This window comes from Chlamydotis macqueenii, chromosome 12 (assembly GCF_036417535.1).
Source record: "Chlamydotis macqueenii isolate bChlMac1 chromosome 12, bChlMac1.mat, whole genome shotgun sequence".
NCBI lineage: Eukaryota > Metazoa > Chordata > Aves > Otidiformes > Otididae > Chlamydotis > Chlamydotis macqueenii.
In genome coordinates this window covers 20,748,997-20,765,443 of record NC_141567.1, presented here as the reverse complement: position 1 = coordinate 20,765,443, position 16,447 = coordinate 20,748,997, and the positions used below count along the sequence as shown (strand labels likewise).

At 40.2% G+C, this 16,447-nt stretch overlaps 1 protein-coding gene across 4 annotated transcripts in view; it reads right to left on the bottom strand.

The window, feature by feature from the left end:
* Positions 1-16,447, bottom strand: part of APBA2 (amyloid beta precursor protein binding family A member 2) — a 96,867-nt gene that overhangs the window by 17,566 nt on the left and 62,854 nt on the right. For 3 of the 4 annotated variants that reach the window (XM_086757571.1, XM_086757572.1, XM_086757570.1), the window contains 5 exons: positions 13,371-13,451; positions 11,948-11,984; positions 6,375-6,520; positions 5,000-5,035; positions 3,381-3,467 (listed from right to left, as the gene is read on the bottom strand). In XM_086757571.1, the coding sequence (XP_086613697.1) occupies positions 3,381-3,467; positions 5,000-5,035; positions 6,375-6,520; positions 11,948-11,984; positions 13,371-13,451 (387 nt within the window). The remainder of the gene's footprint in view (positions 1-3,380; positions 3,468-4,999; positions 5,036-6,374; positions 6,521-11,947; positions 11,985-13,370; positions 13,452-16,447) is intronic. The other variant, XM_086757573.1, reaches the window with a different exon arrangement.

The window sequence follows — 16,447 nt, the reverse complement described above, 5'->3', positions numbered from 1 at the left end:
ATTCTGTAAGGGTGTAATCATACATGCAGTGTGCGCAAGAGTGAATGGGCTGGGAAAATGAAGGCCTTTATCTCACCTGCCAAGAAAGTCTTACTGTCCTTAGCATCACACAGAAGTTACTCAAACTTTCTTTTATTTCCCCCTTGTAGGGGTGAAAGCAGCCATCTCCCCTCCCTCCCCTCTTCTGCCTGTCTAATGCAATCACAATTAGGAAAAAGGCAAATATGAGACTGTAAACGTATCTTTACTTTTTACTTACTCGTGCTGTGACTTCTTCCTTTCTCACTCCATATTCCATTCCACTCTATTTTCCATTACCGTTGTCTCATTTTCACCCTCTCTCCTCCTTTGTTACCTTCCCATTGATCCCTCCATCTCTGCCCAGCTGCTTCTCTATTCTTTCCCTCATATCTTTCCCCGTCCCATCCATTCCACCCTTGCTGTCCTTATCTTTCTCCTTAGAAATTCAGCCTCTCTCTTGGCCTTTTCCAATACCCATGTTCTATCTTCTCCTGCCCAGATTCCTCTTTCTCTGAATCTCCCTTCCTTCCTAAGGAACTCTCTTAGAATCCTGTTTGTTGTTCCTCTTAAACCCAAACAGAGGAAAATGTAAGCATTTTTCCAGGCTTTCAAGCAATACAGTCCTCTGGGAGTGTGAATGAGACAGTCTAACAAGACAGATGATTTTATGGAACCAATCCTCTACCAGAGGTTCTGCACGTACATGTTTGTGACCTCTTTATCGTTATTTTTCTGTGCTAGTTTTCCCAGTTGCTTCTCTCTCAGCTTCTCTTCACTGAATAAGCAAGGAGATGGGAGAGGCTGCTGTGGTATTTCTGCTGTTTTCGTGCACCGACTGCAGCCTGTCAACTGTGGCACGGGGGAGAATTGCTCTCGTACGACAGAGTCCTGTGGCCAAAGTTAAGGTATTCAGTAACTAAATGCATAAGCAACTAAAAAGTAGCAGGAGTGCCATTTCCTAGTGTTGCTGAGGGCAACAATCCCCAGAGCTGGCTCTGTTCCAGTGCGGCAGTACAGCTTACTGGTGCTGCTCGGCATTTTGAACCCTGCTGCATGTCATTTTTTTAACTGGGAATTTTATATTTTAAATCAGCTGATAGCTCATGTGAGCTATACAACACTACAGATGGATTAAAGCACCGATGGCGCACTGCAGAAATAGGTTTTATATAATTGATAAAGCCATGAAAGAACAGATTGTCCCTGCCAGCTGAAATAGACCTCTGGTAATTACACCAGTCGGGAAACTTCACTAGCACTGAAAAATATTACCAAGCCAAAAAACGCAAAAAGATGCCAACAGCAATGCTTGAAAAGTCATGGGAATAAGTCTCTTGCAGCTCTCTGAAAGACCCACTGTAGAAAAAAAAAGAAAGCAAAAAACCCAGGGCAAACACCAGAGAGAGCTTGTAATTATAAGAATTTCCAATATTGCTGTTTCCCTCTAGTTCATCATCTCATGCTAGACACCATTCCTCGTGGTTAATTGCATTTTATATCACTAGAAATCTCAGGGGAATCAGGAGAGTAAGATAGCAGTTACTGCGACAAAGTGTTTATGGTCTGCCTCAAAGGATTTTCCTTTTTGATTTTTACAAGGGTTGGCGTTCAGCTGAAACGCTGGATTATTCAAAGAAGGGAAAACGTGCCTTCCACCAAGACTAATCCTCACTCAGCAAAGAGACTGTATCTATTTACTGCCATCCCTTCAAACTGTAAACTGTAGCTGTTCATTTATCAGTAATTATCTGTCATCATCTTTACACTAATTACCAGCATTTTATTTTCTGCTAATGCAAAAAGTAGCCACAAGCTTTGCTCATATACTCGCTGGGTGACGCACGTTTACCACGAGGCCAAAAAAAGGCTGAACCGTAACAAACAGTGGTAGTGTTTATCAAGGATGAAATGCAGCATCCGCATGATTTATGGATGGCGGGTTGTAAATATTGCTGCCCGTGCTGGATGGGATGTTCTACTCCTCATCTGGCTCCCTGTCTTGGGAGTTCTGATGTGAAAAGAAAAATAATCCATTTCCTGGAGGTACTATCATTACCCTCACATTAAAAGATAGTAACGCTCTCTTAAATTTCAGAAGAAGTAGGTGCCTCGTGGTTTGCACTGTTAGAAAGGCAAATTCTATATAATTGAGAACAAAACAAAATCCTAAATGTAGAGTGCTACATTTATCTTTATTGAAATATCTCTTGTAGTTTCAGCTCATTTCTTCAGTTAGCCATGGTACTTCTGAACTCTGATCTTAGAGACCAAGATGGTCAATAAGCATTTTATCTTTCCATCTTCCAAGATGTTTATGAAAATATTGAACAGTACTACATGAAAGAAACATGCTTTGAGTCTCCCTCTGCTCTTTCTCTCTTTAGATGGCCATCTATATGGCAATATATCAGAAATAAGTACACTCTCAAATTTTTTAGCCTGCTTGTATCTCTTGTATCTAGATCATATAATCATATAATCCAACCATTTTTCCAAACACAAAGATTAACTTTCTAGTTTGGCTACATCAACCTTAACTAAGCACTTCCTAAATGGTTTGTTCTTATTAATATAACTTCAAGTCTTACCATTTTTCAACTGCTGTTAGCTGCATACAGTGGAGTTTTTTAGTGAAAATTAAAGCAAAAAAATGTCACTAACATTTCCCTTTTCAAAGCCTCTTATAAGAATGGAAATTTAAAAACCTTCTGTAAGTACGATCAAAGTCTAAGAGATCTCATGAGGTTATTATACTAAATATTGGGATCTATGTATAAATTATATGTATTTAATTGTAAATTTCTTTTTAAAAATGCTTCTTATGAAGATCGCCTCTTATTGAATATATATATGTATTCATAGAAGATGAGGCTGATCGTTGCTGTGGTCTCTAGATGCTTCTTTAATGTGAATAATTAATAATTTTCCTTAGGCAAAGAGGATGGTAGCTCAGATGTGATTTACGGAAAAACTGGAGGTTAAATGTTAAAAATGGCACAATACAAATAGCTTGGTCAAAGCTGCAAATTACTTCCCTGTTAGACTGTAAATTTGGGTACTGAAACTGTTCCAGAGAAACAGCGCACATGCATTCTGAAAGACTTCTGAATTTTTTCCTAAACTGAATTATGGATCTCAGCAACACACAGACATTTTCCAATACATGAAATAAGCAAAACAGTGTCAGTATTACTGTATTGGCAAATGGCAAGGGTTACAACAGCAGCACATCTAACCCTGCTCTTTCTGAATATTCCCACAACAGTGAATTTATCCAAATTCAGTAACGTTTCCCGCTAACAGTCTAAGAGCGTGCTCTAACTCAACATTATTCTTTCAGGATTTTAATTACAACTTACCTGTGTGTCTGCATTTAAAACTTTGATTCTCTGTGTGGAGATGAACAGATCCACTTCAGTCAAGGCCTGGGAATCTCCCTCTGAAGTCTAAAAGACAGATGCTTTGTTACACGGGGAATTTTAATTTCCTCTTTAGAGTGTCAGATTCGCTGACTGCTTCAATCACAATGTGAAGTGAGGTAATTGCACTGTAAATCCGCTACAAAAACGGCTATTTAAAGAGTTTCTATGTACATGCAAAGAATGCACTTAGTGCATAGGAAGAGTGAAGCATATTCTGATTTTGTGGGTAAGAGTGAATTTTCGGAGCTCGTGGGACTGACAGCTCAAGTACTAAAATTCCCTGTTTGTAGCCAGAACAGGAGAAAGAGTATGGCTGTTTCTTCCCCACTGTCTCATCGATGCACTGCAGTACGCGATGCACCAGAACTGAGACAGTGACTTACTCCCCATCAGCTATTTCGCCCTTGCCATCTTCAGTGAGCTCACCAAAAAACGTGCAAGCTGGTGCTCAGTGCTGTGGTGGGTTTTAGGTTTTTTTTTAGATTTGTAGTTTTTTTTTTCCCTAGAAAATAAAGAACTGAGTGCTGAACTAATATTTCTCTCATATCACAGAAGGCCATCGGCTGACGTTTAGACCTCAGCTTCTGAGCACCACTCCCTAGGGAAACGGTTCGATATCCCATTAGAAAACGCGCTCACAGAGCAAGCGGGATCCCAGCGTCATCAGTCCCATGTGAGAACACAGGAGAGAAAGGGGGAAAGCAGTTACTGCCTCTCGCTGATGCACCATCCAAAAGTTTGCCTAATACTCTGAGCTCCAGCAGAAACCTATTTATTCCTCCAGGCTCCGGTGCAACCGGTATTTAGCAGCACCCATGTCAGCAGCCTCGGAACGACGTGGCCACCCTGTGCCAAAGGCAGGCATCGGTCTCTGGGTCAGAGACTGGTTCTTTGATGAAACAGTGCAGGGAAGAATGCTGTATTTGCTGCTCTTTTCTGTACTTACAGAGGCTTAGCTCTGCCTGTAATTCATGCAGATTAATTTTATTTAAATGAAGTCTCATCCAGCAAAATACAAAGCAAGCACATACTTTGGCAGATTGCTTGCATTGCTTTCATCCAAGACCATCACAAAACGCGAGATTAATTTTAGCGATATTTTTGTCAACTGTATTTAGTTAGCTGAAGTACAGTTTTCAACTGAGTGAAATGTCTCCTGTATGAATTGTTCCAGCTACTACCTGGTAAATTTATTTGATTTGGTCTTAAATATTAACAATAATTTAATAAATACACGGTAAGTCACAGGCACAGGAAATACATCTTACTGCTTTGGTTAGTAAACTAAAAATCTGCCAGATAACACTGGCTGTATATTTGGACGAAACAAATCACAGGTATTCATCAGAAGAAGAGCAGCAGGCAGGCACTCCAGCAAATGAACAATGAAGAAAACGAGTTCATTTTATTCCATCCACTGTTCCACTACTTAACAAAGAAGAACCCAAAATGACAACTTTATAAGGACTGATAATGAAAGACACAACACTCCATGGAGAACAAGGACAACAAAAATGTAAGTCAACATTAGCATTCAAGAAAAACAGTTTACACACCGCTTTTTTCTTGATTTTAGTCGCCTTTTGCATCCTCTGAGGAGCAGCATAAAAAAAGAATGCAGACAGATGTACACACAAAGAAAGAGAAAAGACAGTGTGGGAAGTCAGGGAAACCTTTGGACTATGAATTCAGAGTGCTGAAAATTAAAAATTTGGGGGCAGTGGGAGAAGGATGCGCAAGAGAGCAAGATTTGTTCATAACCTATGCAGTTCTCAAGCATAATGGGATTTAATTGCATTATGCATGTTGTCGATTGATTACCAAAAAATTGGTACGGAAGAGTGTTATCTGTTAACAGCTGCCTGTAACACTTATCCTGCTAAATATACAGCCATCCAAAGTGACAGTGACGCGCTATTTTAAACTCCAGGTTTTCCATCCACGTTAATCATACATTTACATGTAATTGTGGGACAAAACGTAACTCAAGCTCTCCTCCATGACTATCTAAAGTAGTCAAGTATCCCTGGCAGATTAGGATTGCTATTAAAACATGAAATAGTTTTTAGGGAGTTAATTGCAATCAACAGTTACTTACCCCTTTAGACATCACAATAAGCTAAATAGAAATTCAAAGATTTAGAAAGTTTAAAGAACTGGACCTTTCTTGCCTTCCATTTGTTTCTAAATGCCAAATGAATCATCAATCATGACAGTCTCTTGCTAAGTAAATGATTCTCCCAAACTGGTTCCCTCCAAAACTATGCAATTTTTACCAATTAAATATTTTATTGACTAAGCATGTGCTTTTTTTTTCCTATTAGCATCTAAACCTACCTCTTTCTAACCGGGTGTTTATTCAGATGGGGTATTTACAGCAGATCCACAAAAATTGTAAAAGAAAAATCTCCTGCTTGGATTATTAACCAAAAAAAAGCTGTGTGAAGCAGTCTGTGCTACATTATTTACACAGGAATTGTTCACTGTAAATAGCACCAAATCCAAACACAATAGTAATTAGTCTTCTTATCCTAAAAAAGTAATAATTCAATATACTGAGAGTAATTGTCACAAATTGTAGTGAGTTAAAGGAACTAATGACATAAGAGGAAAAACCAGTCAAACAAATATCCCGTGCTTTGCCATTGGAATATTTCCTAACTGCAATCTCCCATTTGTCTTTAAAACTTGAGTTCTTCATACAGCTTCCAAATAATTTTGAATAGACTCTGACGTAACTTATATTTTGTTCCTCAGAGATGCTGTATGCATTTTCACAATAAGCCCTGGAAGCGAATGGTATTTACAATACTAGGGCTATACTCACGTCAGGGCAGTTCAGAGTTGGTTTGAAGCTGCAGATCCCGGACTGTTTAGGGATCGACTGTCAAAGGAGCAAAGAGTATTCTGCAAACCGTAAAACCCCCCTACCTTAACACGGCTGACTGCCTCTTGGGCCTGCATCATTCGGATGTTTTTGGAAGGGTTGCGCTCAGAGAGCAGCTGTGTAGAGCCCAGGTAATTGGCTGCGAAGATGATTCCATCAATGAGGTCTTCAGGTTCGCACGGTCCTGGAACTGACAGGAGACATTTACAGTTACGGCCTTTCGACACAGAGCAGAGGGATGAGACACTGAACAAAGGATATTGAGGCTTGAACAACCTTTTTAATGCCTTTTCTAATATGAAACAGGTGAAGAGATCCAGTGCAAAATAAACATTTTTCCCTATAATTATTTCCCAAAAAAAACCACATTAACTGAACATACAGTATTTAAAACATTACATAATGGATTGCCTGTGGAATTCTAAGAGGAAAATCATTGGAAATTTTTTCCTGTGCTGCACTGATAAACATACTGGAATTATTTGCAAGTTTCAGAAATGCTGATAGGTTCCTTTATCATAACTTTCTTACTATTTATATGTATGATGGTTACTGTGCATGAGATAAACTTCTGTTTGAATACAGATTTGTTCTTTCCACATTTTTTTGGTAGAAGTATACGGTCCCCAAAAATCATCTCTGGCAAAAAAGACTGATGAACAATGGGCACAAAGGTGTATTCTGCTTCAGCAAAAGTCCACCATGAAACTTAACAGTTCAGAAAGTTTAGGAAACAAGAAAAGTCGGCATGTTGATTCTGTTTAGTCGTGTAAGGCCTGAATTCAGAGACTGATAGAAAAATAGAGTTCCCAGGCTAGTACAGATTGTAAAAACTAAGAGCTGGAGAAACATGCTTCAGTACAGGAGTTCCATACAATGTTCACGGTCTAACCAATGGCATCTGCACAGCAGGTCATACAGCCTGTTCCTCTCTGTCGCAGTTTAGCCCCGATCAGGACCAGACTATGCAATCTCTCACTCCCCCCACCCTCCGAGAGAACGGGGGAGCTGATATAAGGAAAAACAGCTCGAGGTTTGAGATAAGGATGGGGAGAGAGCCTTAAAGTTACCATCACGGGCAAAACAGACTTGACTTGGGGAAAACTATTCATTTATTACTAAAACCAAAGCAGGATAATGAGAAAGAGAGCAAGATAACTTCCCCTCACCCCTCCCTCTTCCCAGGCTTAACATTATCTCTACCTCCTTCCCTCCCTGAGCGGCACAGAGGGGAAGAGGGAATGGGGGTCGCAGTCAGTTCATCACGTGTTGTTTTATGCTGCTGCTTCATCACAGGGGAAAGAACTCCTCGCATTCCTCCCCTGCTCCAGCGTGGGGTCCCTCCCACGGGCCACAGTCCTTCGTGAAACTGCTCCGGCGTGGGTCATCTCTTCCATGGGGTGCAGTCCCTCCAGAACGGCTGTCCCAGCGGGCCCTCCACGGGCCACAGCCTCCTTCAGGCACCTGCCTGCCCCGACGTGGGGTCCTCCATGGGCTGCAGGTGAATCTCTGCTCCTCCATGGACCTCCATGGGCTGCAGGTGGATCTCTGCCCCTCCGTGCTGGCCAGGAGCTGCATTACTGCTCCCCCTCCTTCTGCACTGACCTTGGCATCTGCAGCTGTTCCTCTCAGAAGAAAAATTCTTCACAACAGGCTGGCAGACGCCTCTCAGGATCTTATTACATCTCATTCATAGCTCATCTCCTCTCCGCTTCTTGCAACCGGGCCAGGCCGAGTTGGGCCCAGTTGACCAGCCAGAGGGTGAGGCCTGCAAGGCCCACAAGGCTGGCGCCTCCTCCTCTTTGCCCCCCCGGTTCTGCTTCTTCACATCTTCTCTTCTTTTTTTTTTCTGTTTTCCCCTTCTTAAATATGTTATCGCAGAGGCGTTATCACGGAACATTCTGCTACCAATTGGCTCGGCCTTGGCCAGCAGTGGGTCTGCCCTAGGCCCAGCCGAGTCCACTGAACAAAGGGGAGCGACTTCTAGCAGTTTCCTACAGAAGCCAACACCTTAGGCCCCCCTAACTAACAAAACCACGACACTCTGAAAGCAGGGAAGTCACAGAAGGCAGTTATGGAAAACCAGCTAACAGAAAGAGTATGAAAAATTTCATGTTAAAAAAGAGGAAATTAGTGGAATTTTAAAACATCTTGGTATTTTTTAAATGTTAGCTTTCATTCAACAAAACGCCTTTGCATATGCTTAGTATTAATTACATGGTGACTTCAGTGAGATTCTAACATCAACTTATATTTTGCAGAAGTTGTTTATTTCCAAAGATGAAAAAGAGGAGGCAGGGAGAGGAGAATAAAGGACAATATTTCTACTATACTGGGACTATGCTCATCACCCGCTTTATTCAGCTGTTAAGCTTTGCATGTAGCTTGATTAGAGCAACAGCAAAGAACAGTCATTCCAGAGCCTGGCTGAAATCTCTTGACAGTGAATATGTTCTGTTTCTCAACAGCTTTATAAAAGAAATTTGCCTTGAGCTGTATCAACTTGCCGAGCTGCTAACACTTTTTTTTTTAAGTACATCAATCTCATGTGTCAGAAGAAAAATGACACTGAAGGGAGATGCTAATTTAAAAAAAAAAAGTTTTCTTTTACAGTGGATTAGTTCAATTTATTTATAATCAATTGAATGTGGAAGATTAGAAAAACTTACAGCATGCTACACTGATGAAATTTACTGAAATAGTGGTTTGCACCTTTCTATTTTAGTGAGCATTCCTATCCCTTGTTTTCCTGTTCTGATTTAGAAAAAGTCTTCCAACAGAAGCAATGTTGCTGACCCCTATACTTCTGTGCAGATCTCACACTCAAGTGCTGGAAATCTCAACCCCCCCAGCAAAAAACCTCACAGTCTCTGTAATTCAGTAATTGAAAGTATATAAACACATCTGTATTTCCTTCAGCATGCAACAAAATACTAACGTTGCATCATATTGACATCTTGTTTCAAGGGTAGCAAAGAGGGAAATTAATTAAAGATGTGAATTTAATCTTAAGTTAGCAAAATTTCATCAGATACCTGCATCAACACACTCATTCAAAATTAAAGTGCCTTTAATTTTGTTTTCCTTCATTCACTTCAGGGTGAGTAAATCAGGCTAAACTGAATCAAGGTTGCTTTAACTCTGAAATATGCTTACTCACATAACATTTAAATCAGTTTAACTAACCTCCTTTAGTAGTTAGTTTAGATTAATTTTCTTGAAATATTTTGTGTGTCTGAAGACAAGTAAAATTGCAATTCTTGGTACAAATTCTAATACAGCCATTATTACATCAAGCAATTCTAATATAACGAATTTGTCTGAAAAACTTCTTGAACACAGAAATAACCTAGGGCTTTAAGCAATTTTATTTTCCTATTTATTATTGGGATTCTTTAAAGACCGGGTTTTTTTTTTGGTTGGATATAGTTTCATCATCATTAGAAAGTGGGTTTTTTTTTCAGAATCATTATAGTAGCAACCAATTCTGCAACATCATCTATAAAACAACAACATGTATAAAATGCTTACAGCAATAGCTGATAAAGGAAAAAAAAGGACAAGAAAAAGGGCATGTTGGGCAGAAAACATTTCTAACATACACTTCCCATCGTGACGGCAACATAAGCAACTGTCAGGTAAAGTAAGACAGCTGTTGGAAGGACGGAACGGTATGAAAAATTGCCAGGGTCAAATTGGGTTACCTGAGTGTTTTCTTCCCTTATCTCTGACTGCTTTAAATAATACAAAAACGCAGACTTGGCTGAGGTCCCAGCTCATCAGAGCACTTAAGCATGCCCTTGATGGTACGCGTGTGTAAGGCTTACTGATGAGGAAGGGAAGAAAGAAACAGATGTGAAACTTGAAGATTAGTTCTATGTGAACAAAGACTGGAATTTTATGTCGAGTATTGATGCTTAAACATTAGGTAACTATTTCTGAAAAATCTAACACTAAGTTTCTGCACTATCTCATTAATGCAATAGAGATTACTTGGTTTTCTGCTGATCTATTAACGCAAGTATAAACGTATTTCTAGACTAAGTAGGCTAGGTCTAAACATTTTTAAATTAACTTATCCTTTGTATTCATAAAATAAGAAAGAGAATACTCAATAATTCAGCACAACTGAATTTAATAACCGGTTAGGAATGTATTTTGTAGCTCCTAGTGAGGTACATATTTATTTGTATTAGACAATGCCATGAAATACCTGCCACAGAAAAAGCCTAATAGATGGTTTATCCTCACATACTCTGCAACTAAAGAAAAAAGAGAAAGCAAAATGATTGAACTAAAAAAAAAAAAGTATACAGTCCCCTTTCCAACAGAGTAGGATTGGTAAGGAAAGCAAAAGACATAACCTTTTTATCCAAATAAAATAAAAATGTGCAGTTGTATCTGCAAGTGCTGTGAGGGATGAATTTTCTAGTCAGTTTTAAAGCTCCGCTCGTGCTGGCCTCTCCTTAGAGTTGTCCACTAGACAATCAGTAGATGCTTATTAAAAGGTATCAGCTTGCTTTCTTGTCTCCACTGCCTTTGGGGAACGCATTTAATTTACCTCTGTTTAGGACCTGTTAGCCAGGACGTGCCCAGTGTCACCTGTCATTTCCTTCAGATGTCAATCTGTGTAAAAGGGGCAATCTTTGAACTCTCCCTTTGCTCTAGCTCTTCAAGGAAATGACTCAAAACAGAAGTTGCCAGTCAAGCTGATGAGATCAGGGAATAGAAATAAAATGTGCTGGACATTCTAATATTATTCTAAACTGCAGTAAGCTTTCCCTGAGTTGAGAATGGCATTAGAAATAAAGTTTTTAACATTCATTTATGGTTTCCATTGTGGGGAAAAGTGTGTTCATGGCAGATCTAAGGGGTCAGATCTGTAGAATTTTCCTACTGTCTTTTCCCACTTTACAGCGTAGACATGTCCTTTGCGGGAAGTGCAGTATGCACTTTCCCCACACAAAGTTCTTCAGCTGTCTGTGAATCAGGTAATGATAATGTTTTTCAGTATAATCCCATTTTATCTCTGTCCACCTCCTTGTCTTAATAAATGGACTTATTTTTCTCCAGACAGAAAATGCGTAATAGCAGTGCACAGGCAAGTGAAGAAACACATGAAAGCATGGCTCCCTGAAACGGAGGATTGAATTGCCAATTTTATGTCAGACTGGAAGAACCTTTCTGTTTGTGCTGACAGCTGAGACTCCCAGAGTGCAACAATGGGCATCACATCAAGGTGGTGCAGGGGCTGCTCTGAACAGTTAAATGACTCCTTCCTCTGCACAAGGCCGTGAAGAACAGGGGGCTCTTATACCTTCAGAAATCTCCACTCCACTGGGGCCCACTGTTACCACCTTTTTTACTCCCTTCCAGATTTGTCTCTCTCTCCATCTTCACCTTAATCCTTCTGAGAGCTCAATCTGCTCCTCCTTTTTATTACGACCAGGTGCCCATTGCCACAGTGGAGGATGCAAATATTAAATACTTCAATATTTAAACTTTCCAGCTGTATTCTCTTGGGTTTGACTGCTTTTCAGAACTGTGATCTTTAAAATATATTAAAGCATTTGCTTCTGTTTTATCCTACTTTAACTATGGATGATGTAAAACTTACCATCAACAAAACTTGGAAATGAAGACACTTTCTTTGTCTGTTGAGAAACAAAAATGGTATAGCTGTAACAAAATCATTTTCACAAACTGAACTGAATTCATATTATATTTAAACAGCTGACCATTGTTTAAAAAAATCAAATTTCTCTGTCTAACTTCTGCATAGCCACTATTTAGCACAGTGGCACACATTACATCAAAGTAATTAACCCAACCTAACTGTTACGTAGTGCTGTTCACCTGGAATCTCAAAGCTTTTTAAGCAGATCCCATCACACGAAAAAGTAAGGGAGGGTGGGGGGGAGAACATGAAAATGACAGAGGAAGTCAGCTGACAAATAAGCAATACAAACCAGCAATTCCCAGTCCAAGAGTTTGTCCACTAGATCACATTGCCTATTAGTGATATCCCAAATTTCCAGTGAAGAACACTGAACAATATTTTACAAAGCAATACTCTGGGTGAGAGGACAAAAAGAGCTGTCCCTGATTGCACAGCACATGGCACTACGCTTAATCTCAGCAGGGGCCACAGCAGTGCTCTTTTTGTGCTACTGTCTCTATTCTCAACAAACAGATAGAGTCCTTCCATTCGCTTGTCCTTTCCCAGCCTCCTCAGGCATTCCTGTTTCCAGGAAAGAGGCTGATTTCTGCATTATGGGAAAAGACCTTAGAAATGCGCCTCTTCAGTAATGCAGCAGGCTACAGGCTAAATACGTTATATGTTTCTGAGATAACAGACTTCTCTTTGAAGTGTGAATGTCATTTCATTGTGTCTGGCCTCAAGCATAACCTCATTCCGCACTCTTAGACGTCTGCTTTGCTCCAGTGTTCAGGGACAAGAGCAGGTCTGCCCATCCCCGCGTCTTTTTCACAGCTGACCCAGCCAGGACACAGCTTACCACAGAGGCCACTCAAAAAAGATATGAATCATCTGAGCCCTCACCACTGAATGATGTGCTTGATGTTAGGGGTTATTTCAAGAGAATTATCCCTGTGGGAATTAAGCAGTCCTTTGGTTTCAAAGACTGAGGCGGGTAGGGGAGCAGCAGAAATAACTTTCTTTTTGATGCTACTTTTGCTCTCCAGTAACCCAAACCAGTAATTTGGTTTGGATTACTGGATTCATAATTCAATAATTCAAATATTCCAATAATTTGTTAAGTGTCCTCCCTATTCTGTCAGTCATCAGAAAATTTTAGGCTTGAGTACATGCCATGGACAGTTACATGAAATGAACGTGGCAGCAACAAATTAATGAGTATAGTTCAAAGACTTTTCAGAATACGCGGGCATAGTATTTATTGTCAGTTCAGGAAAAGAAACAGAGCCTAAGTATGTGTGTGTGAGAGGGAGAAAGCCGACAATCTGATGCCTGCTTTCCCTCACGGACGCCCGACTGCAGGACAGCCTCGGGTACCCACCTCGGGCGTATTGTTATTGTCAGCTGGGCCATTGAGGTCCGAACGCTGCTGCTTCCTTGGCTGCTCCAAACCATTGCACATCTGTTAGAAAAAGGAGAAACCATCTCAAATGCTTTTGCCTTCTGAAAAGCTTCAAAACAAAGTCGAGATTTCAGTGGAAGTCAATGGTGCAAAGATAGAAAATGTTCACCAAATCACATTCAGAAAATTTTAATAAAAATTCATAAAATATTAATATATGAAACTGTATTTAGCATGTTCTTCATTGCCTTATGATAGTCATTGGTCATGGAGCTGTTCTGTGTAGTTATTCATATGTATTTATATGTAGTTAGTTATGTGCAATCCATACTCATTACTGACACTAAAATACCGTAACATCATATAATAGTTGGAATTTCCTATTGTAATTCAGCAAATATGAGACTCATACAAAAATGTTGATGTGTTTAATTATAATAAAAGATCTACGTTGATGTATAATAGTAAGAAATTTCAATTATCATTAAGTAACAGTTACACTACTGATTTAAACTACATTATTTTCTTTCAATGCAATTTTTTCACATGAAATTAAGCCAAATACTGACATGTTCAAATTGTTCAGAAACCAAAGTCAGAATTTTTAAATGTGCTTATTCTCAGGACCAGACAAAATCAATATAGCCCTAACGGCCACTTCTGAGCCAAAAAAAAGCAGAATTCTAGCACTGAAAATAGGATTCTGTGTTCATGGGTGATACCTCATGGCATCTCCTTCCTTTTGGGCCAAGCAAATCCACAGGATGCTGGCAGCACAGCTTCAGTCTTCCAAAGAAAGATAAAAGGGAAATTTTAAAACCCTACATAAGGAAAATACTAAGGTTTTTAAACTACAGAAGACTCCTTTTCTTCTAAGTTGCAATATTTTCAGAGGCAGAATTTCTTCCAGACCTGACACAAGTTACAGAACACCAGCACCTTGCACACGGAGTGCCTGTGTGCCGTACGTAGCAAGAAAGTGAAGTTTTCATGACTCAAGAGTTTCACTGTTAGAAACGTGGAAAACCAAGGTGATTTCTGGAATAAGTTTTTATGGTTTAGGATATTTCACTTGCTTTTTTTCACTGAGTCAGATCAAAGGGTCAGCCTGAATGGTATATGTGACCATAACTCCTTGTCTTCTGACTTTCAAATGCAATATGTAGCTGTAATTAAAGAAAGTCTGCACGTTAATCTCTAGACAAATTATTCCCTCTAAGTATTATTTAGTCAACCGAGCGGAATGCGCTAATGACCCAGGCACATCAGGCTACTAGCTCCATAATGCCAATTCCCAGGTAAGGCAACATACACAGAGCAAAAATCCACCCAAGTGGTAAGCAGGATTTGAGGAAAGACTGAGATACGCACCGAGCAGCCGGGCGTGGGGACCCACTGACCAGTGCCCTCTCCACGTGGCTGCACGGCAGCTTTCCATGTCCCCGCTAATAAATGGTATTATTGCGTTTGGGACAGGACATAGCTAATCATATGGCACGGCTAAACTGGTATGGAGCGCTACGTGTTGATACGCAGTGAAATATAGTAATGAGGTAAACAAACACCTAGAGGCCTTTAATAAAACAAGCATAATAATCATATATTATTCCCTAAAATAGTGGATCAATTATGCTTTAAGCAGGGAAAACAGCACGGCCACAACAGAGATACATTAAACTGTAAACAGTGAGAACAAATGCATGTTAACGCTGCTAAAACTCTGTCGGTTCCCATCACCACACACCTGACTGAACTGAAAATGCACCTGCACATAAAGAAATAGTTGGCTGACTGGTTTAGTAAGCATGCCCTGGGTGCTGTAGATACTACTGAAACGTGTCTCTGCCACAAAGCTTACATGTTGGGGGGTTACGCAGCCCTGGGGATCATGACACCAATCATGCTCTTTCGTCATAGCTGCATATCTAATTCCATGTAGTCTTATTAAAACAAAACACTTAAGCGACATTTTGGTTTTAATTTACATACAGCTGTAATTTACTAGACTTCCTATTTTCAGGATTTTAGGAATATAAATGTTTATTGTTTCCCAGTCACATATGTAGTATGTATGTTACTGTGTATGAACTGGCTTCCCAAGAGAAGTCTGTGCAGAACACATGACGAGTTGGGATCAATCACATCACCTCTACAAGCAACATAATAAATGTTTTTTACTCACTATTTGGTGTCTATACATGAAGGCCAATATTTCCCCCCCACCCCGCCTCCAGTGTTTGTTTCACCTATGTGTTCAGGAGCCCCCGTCTAACGAGGCAGAATCTCCGGTACAGAGAATTCTGCCGTTTCTTTTAAGAACATCTGTGCACACAATATGTTTCACCTCTGGCTGATCTATTACCACTTTGTTCTGTAGCAGTGCTGTGATGGGGAGGGTGTCGCTGTGAGCACTTCCTTCAAACAAGGCTGTGTGCAATATCACATTCTTGAGACTTTTCTCAGCTTTGGAGTGTAGCACATCCTGCGTCCCTTCAGCAGCAGCACAAAATACCGAGGAGTCAGTAAGGGAGGCTGTGCCTGTCTGAGACCTTCTGTGCCCAACATCTGCCTGCAAATATGTGGGCTGTTCCAATGACGCTGTACAAAATAAGGGTTGAGGTCTTCACGCTAAAGAAATGTTTGCTAATGTGGTATCCCAGAAGGAAAGGGCAGAAAGAAGTACAAGAAGAAGCGCGTCCCTTTCTTTCCGTAAGACTTGCAGTGTCAAGGAGAGAACTGCAGAGTGGGCATGGCCGTACCGCCCATACACCGTTACAAACCACATGGTCTTGTACAGCTGGAAGGAGATGCTGCTAGACCAAAGATGAAGGGACTGCTCTGAAGAGTCTTTATGGAACCATTTTTAGAAAACATAAATTCTGATACTCAGTGCAGGCTGGAAGTTGGTTCATGCTCCCAGACGATCTGACCAATGTCAGGTAAGTTATCACACTCAATACTTGCTTTCTTCATGTTCCTTACAGAGTTTCCAGTTTATATTGTTGTTTTAAAAGTGTTACGATAGCTAGAACAAGCACATTTGAAGGAAATACTTA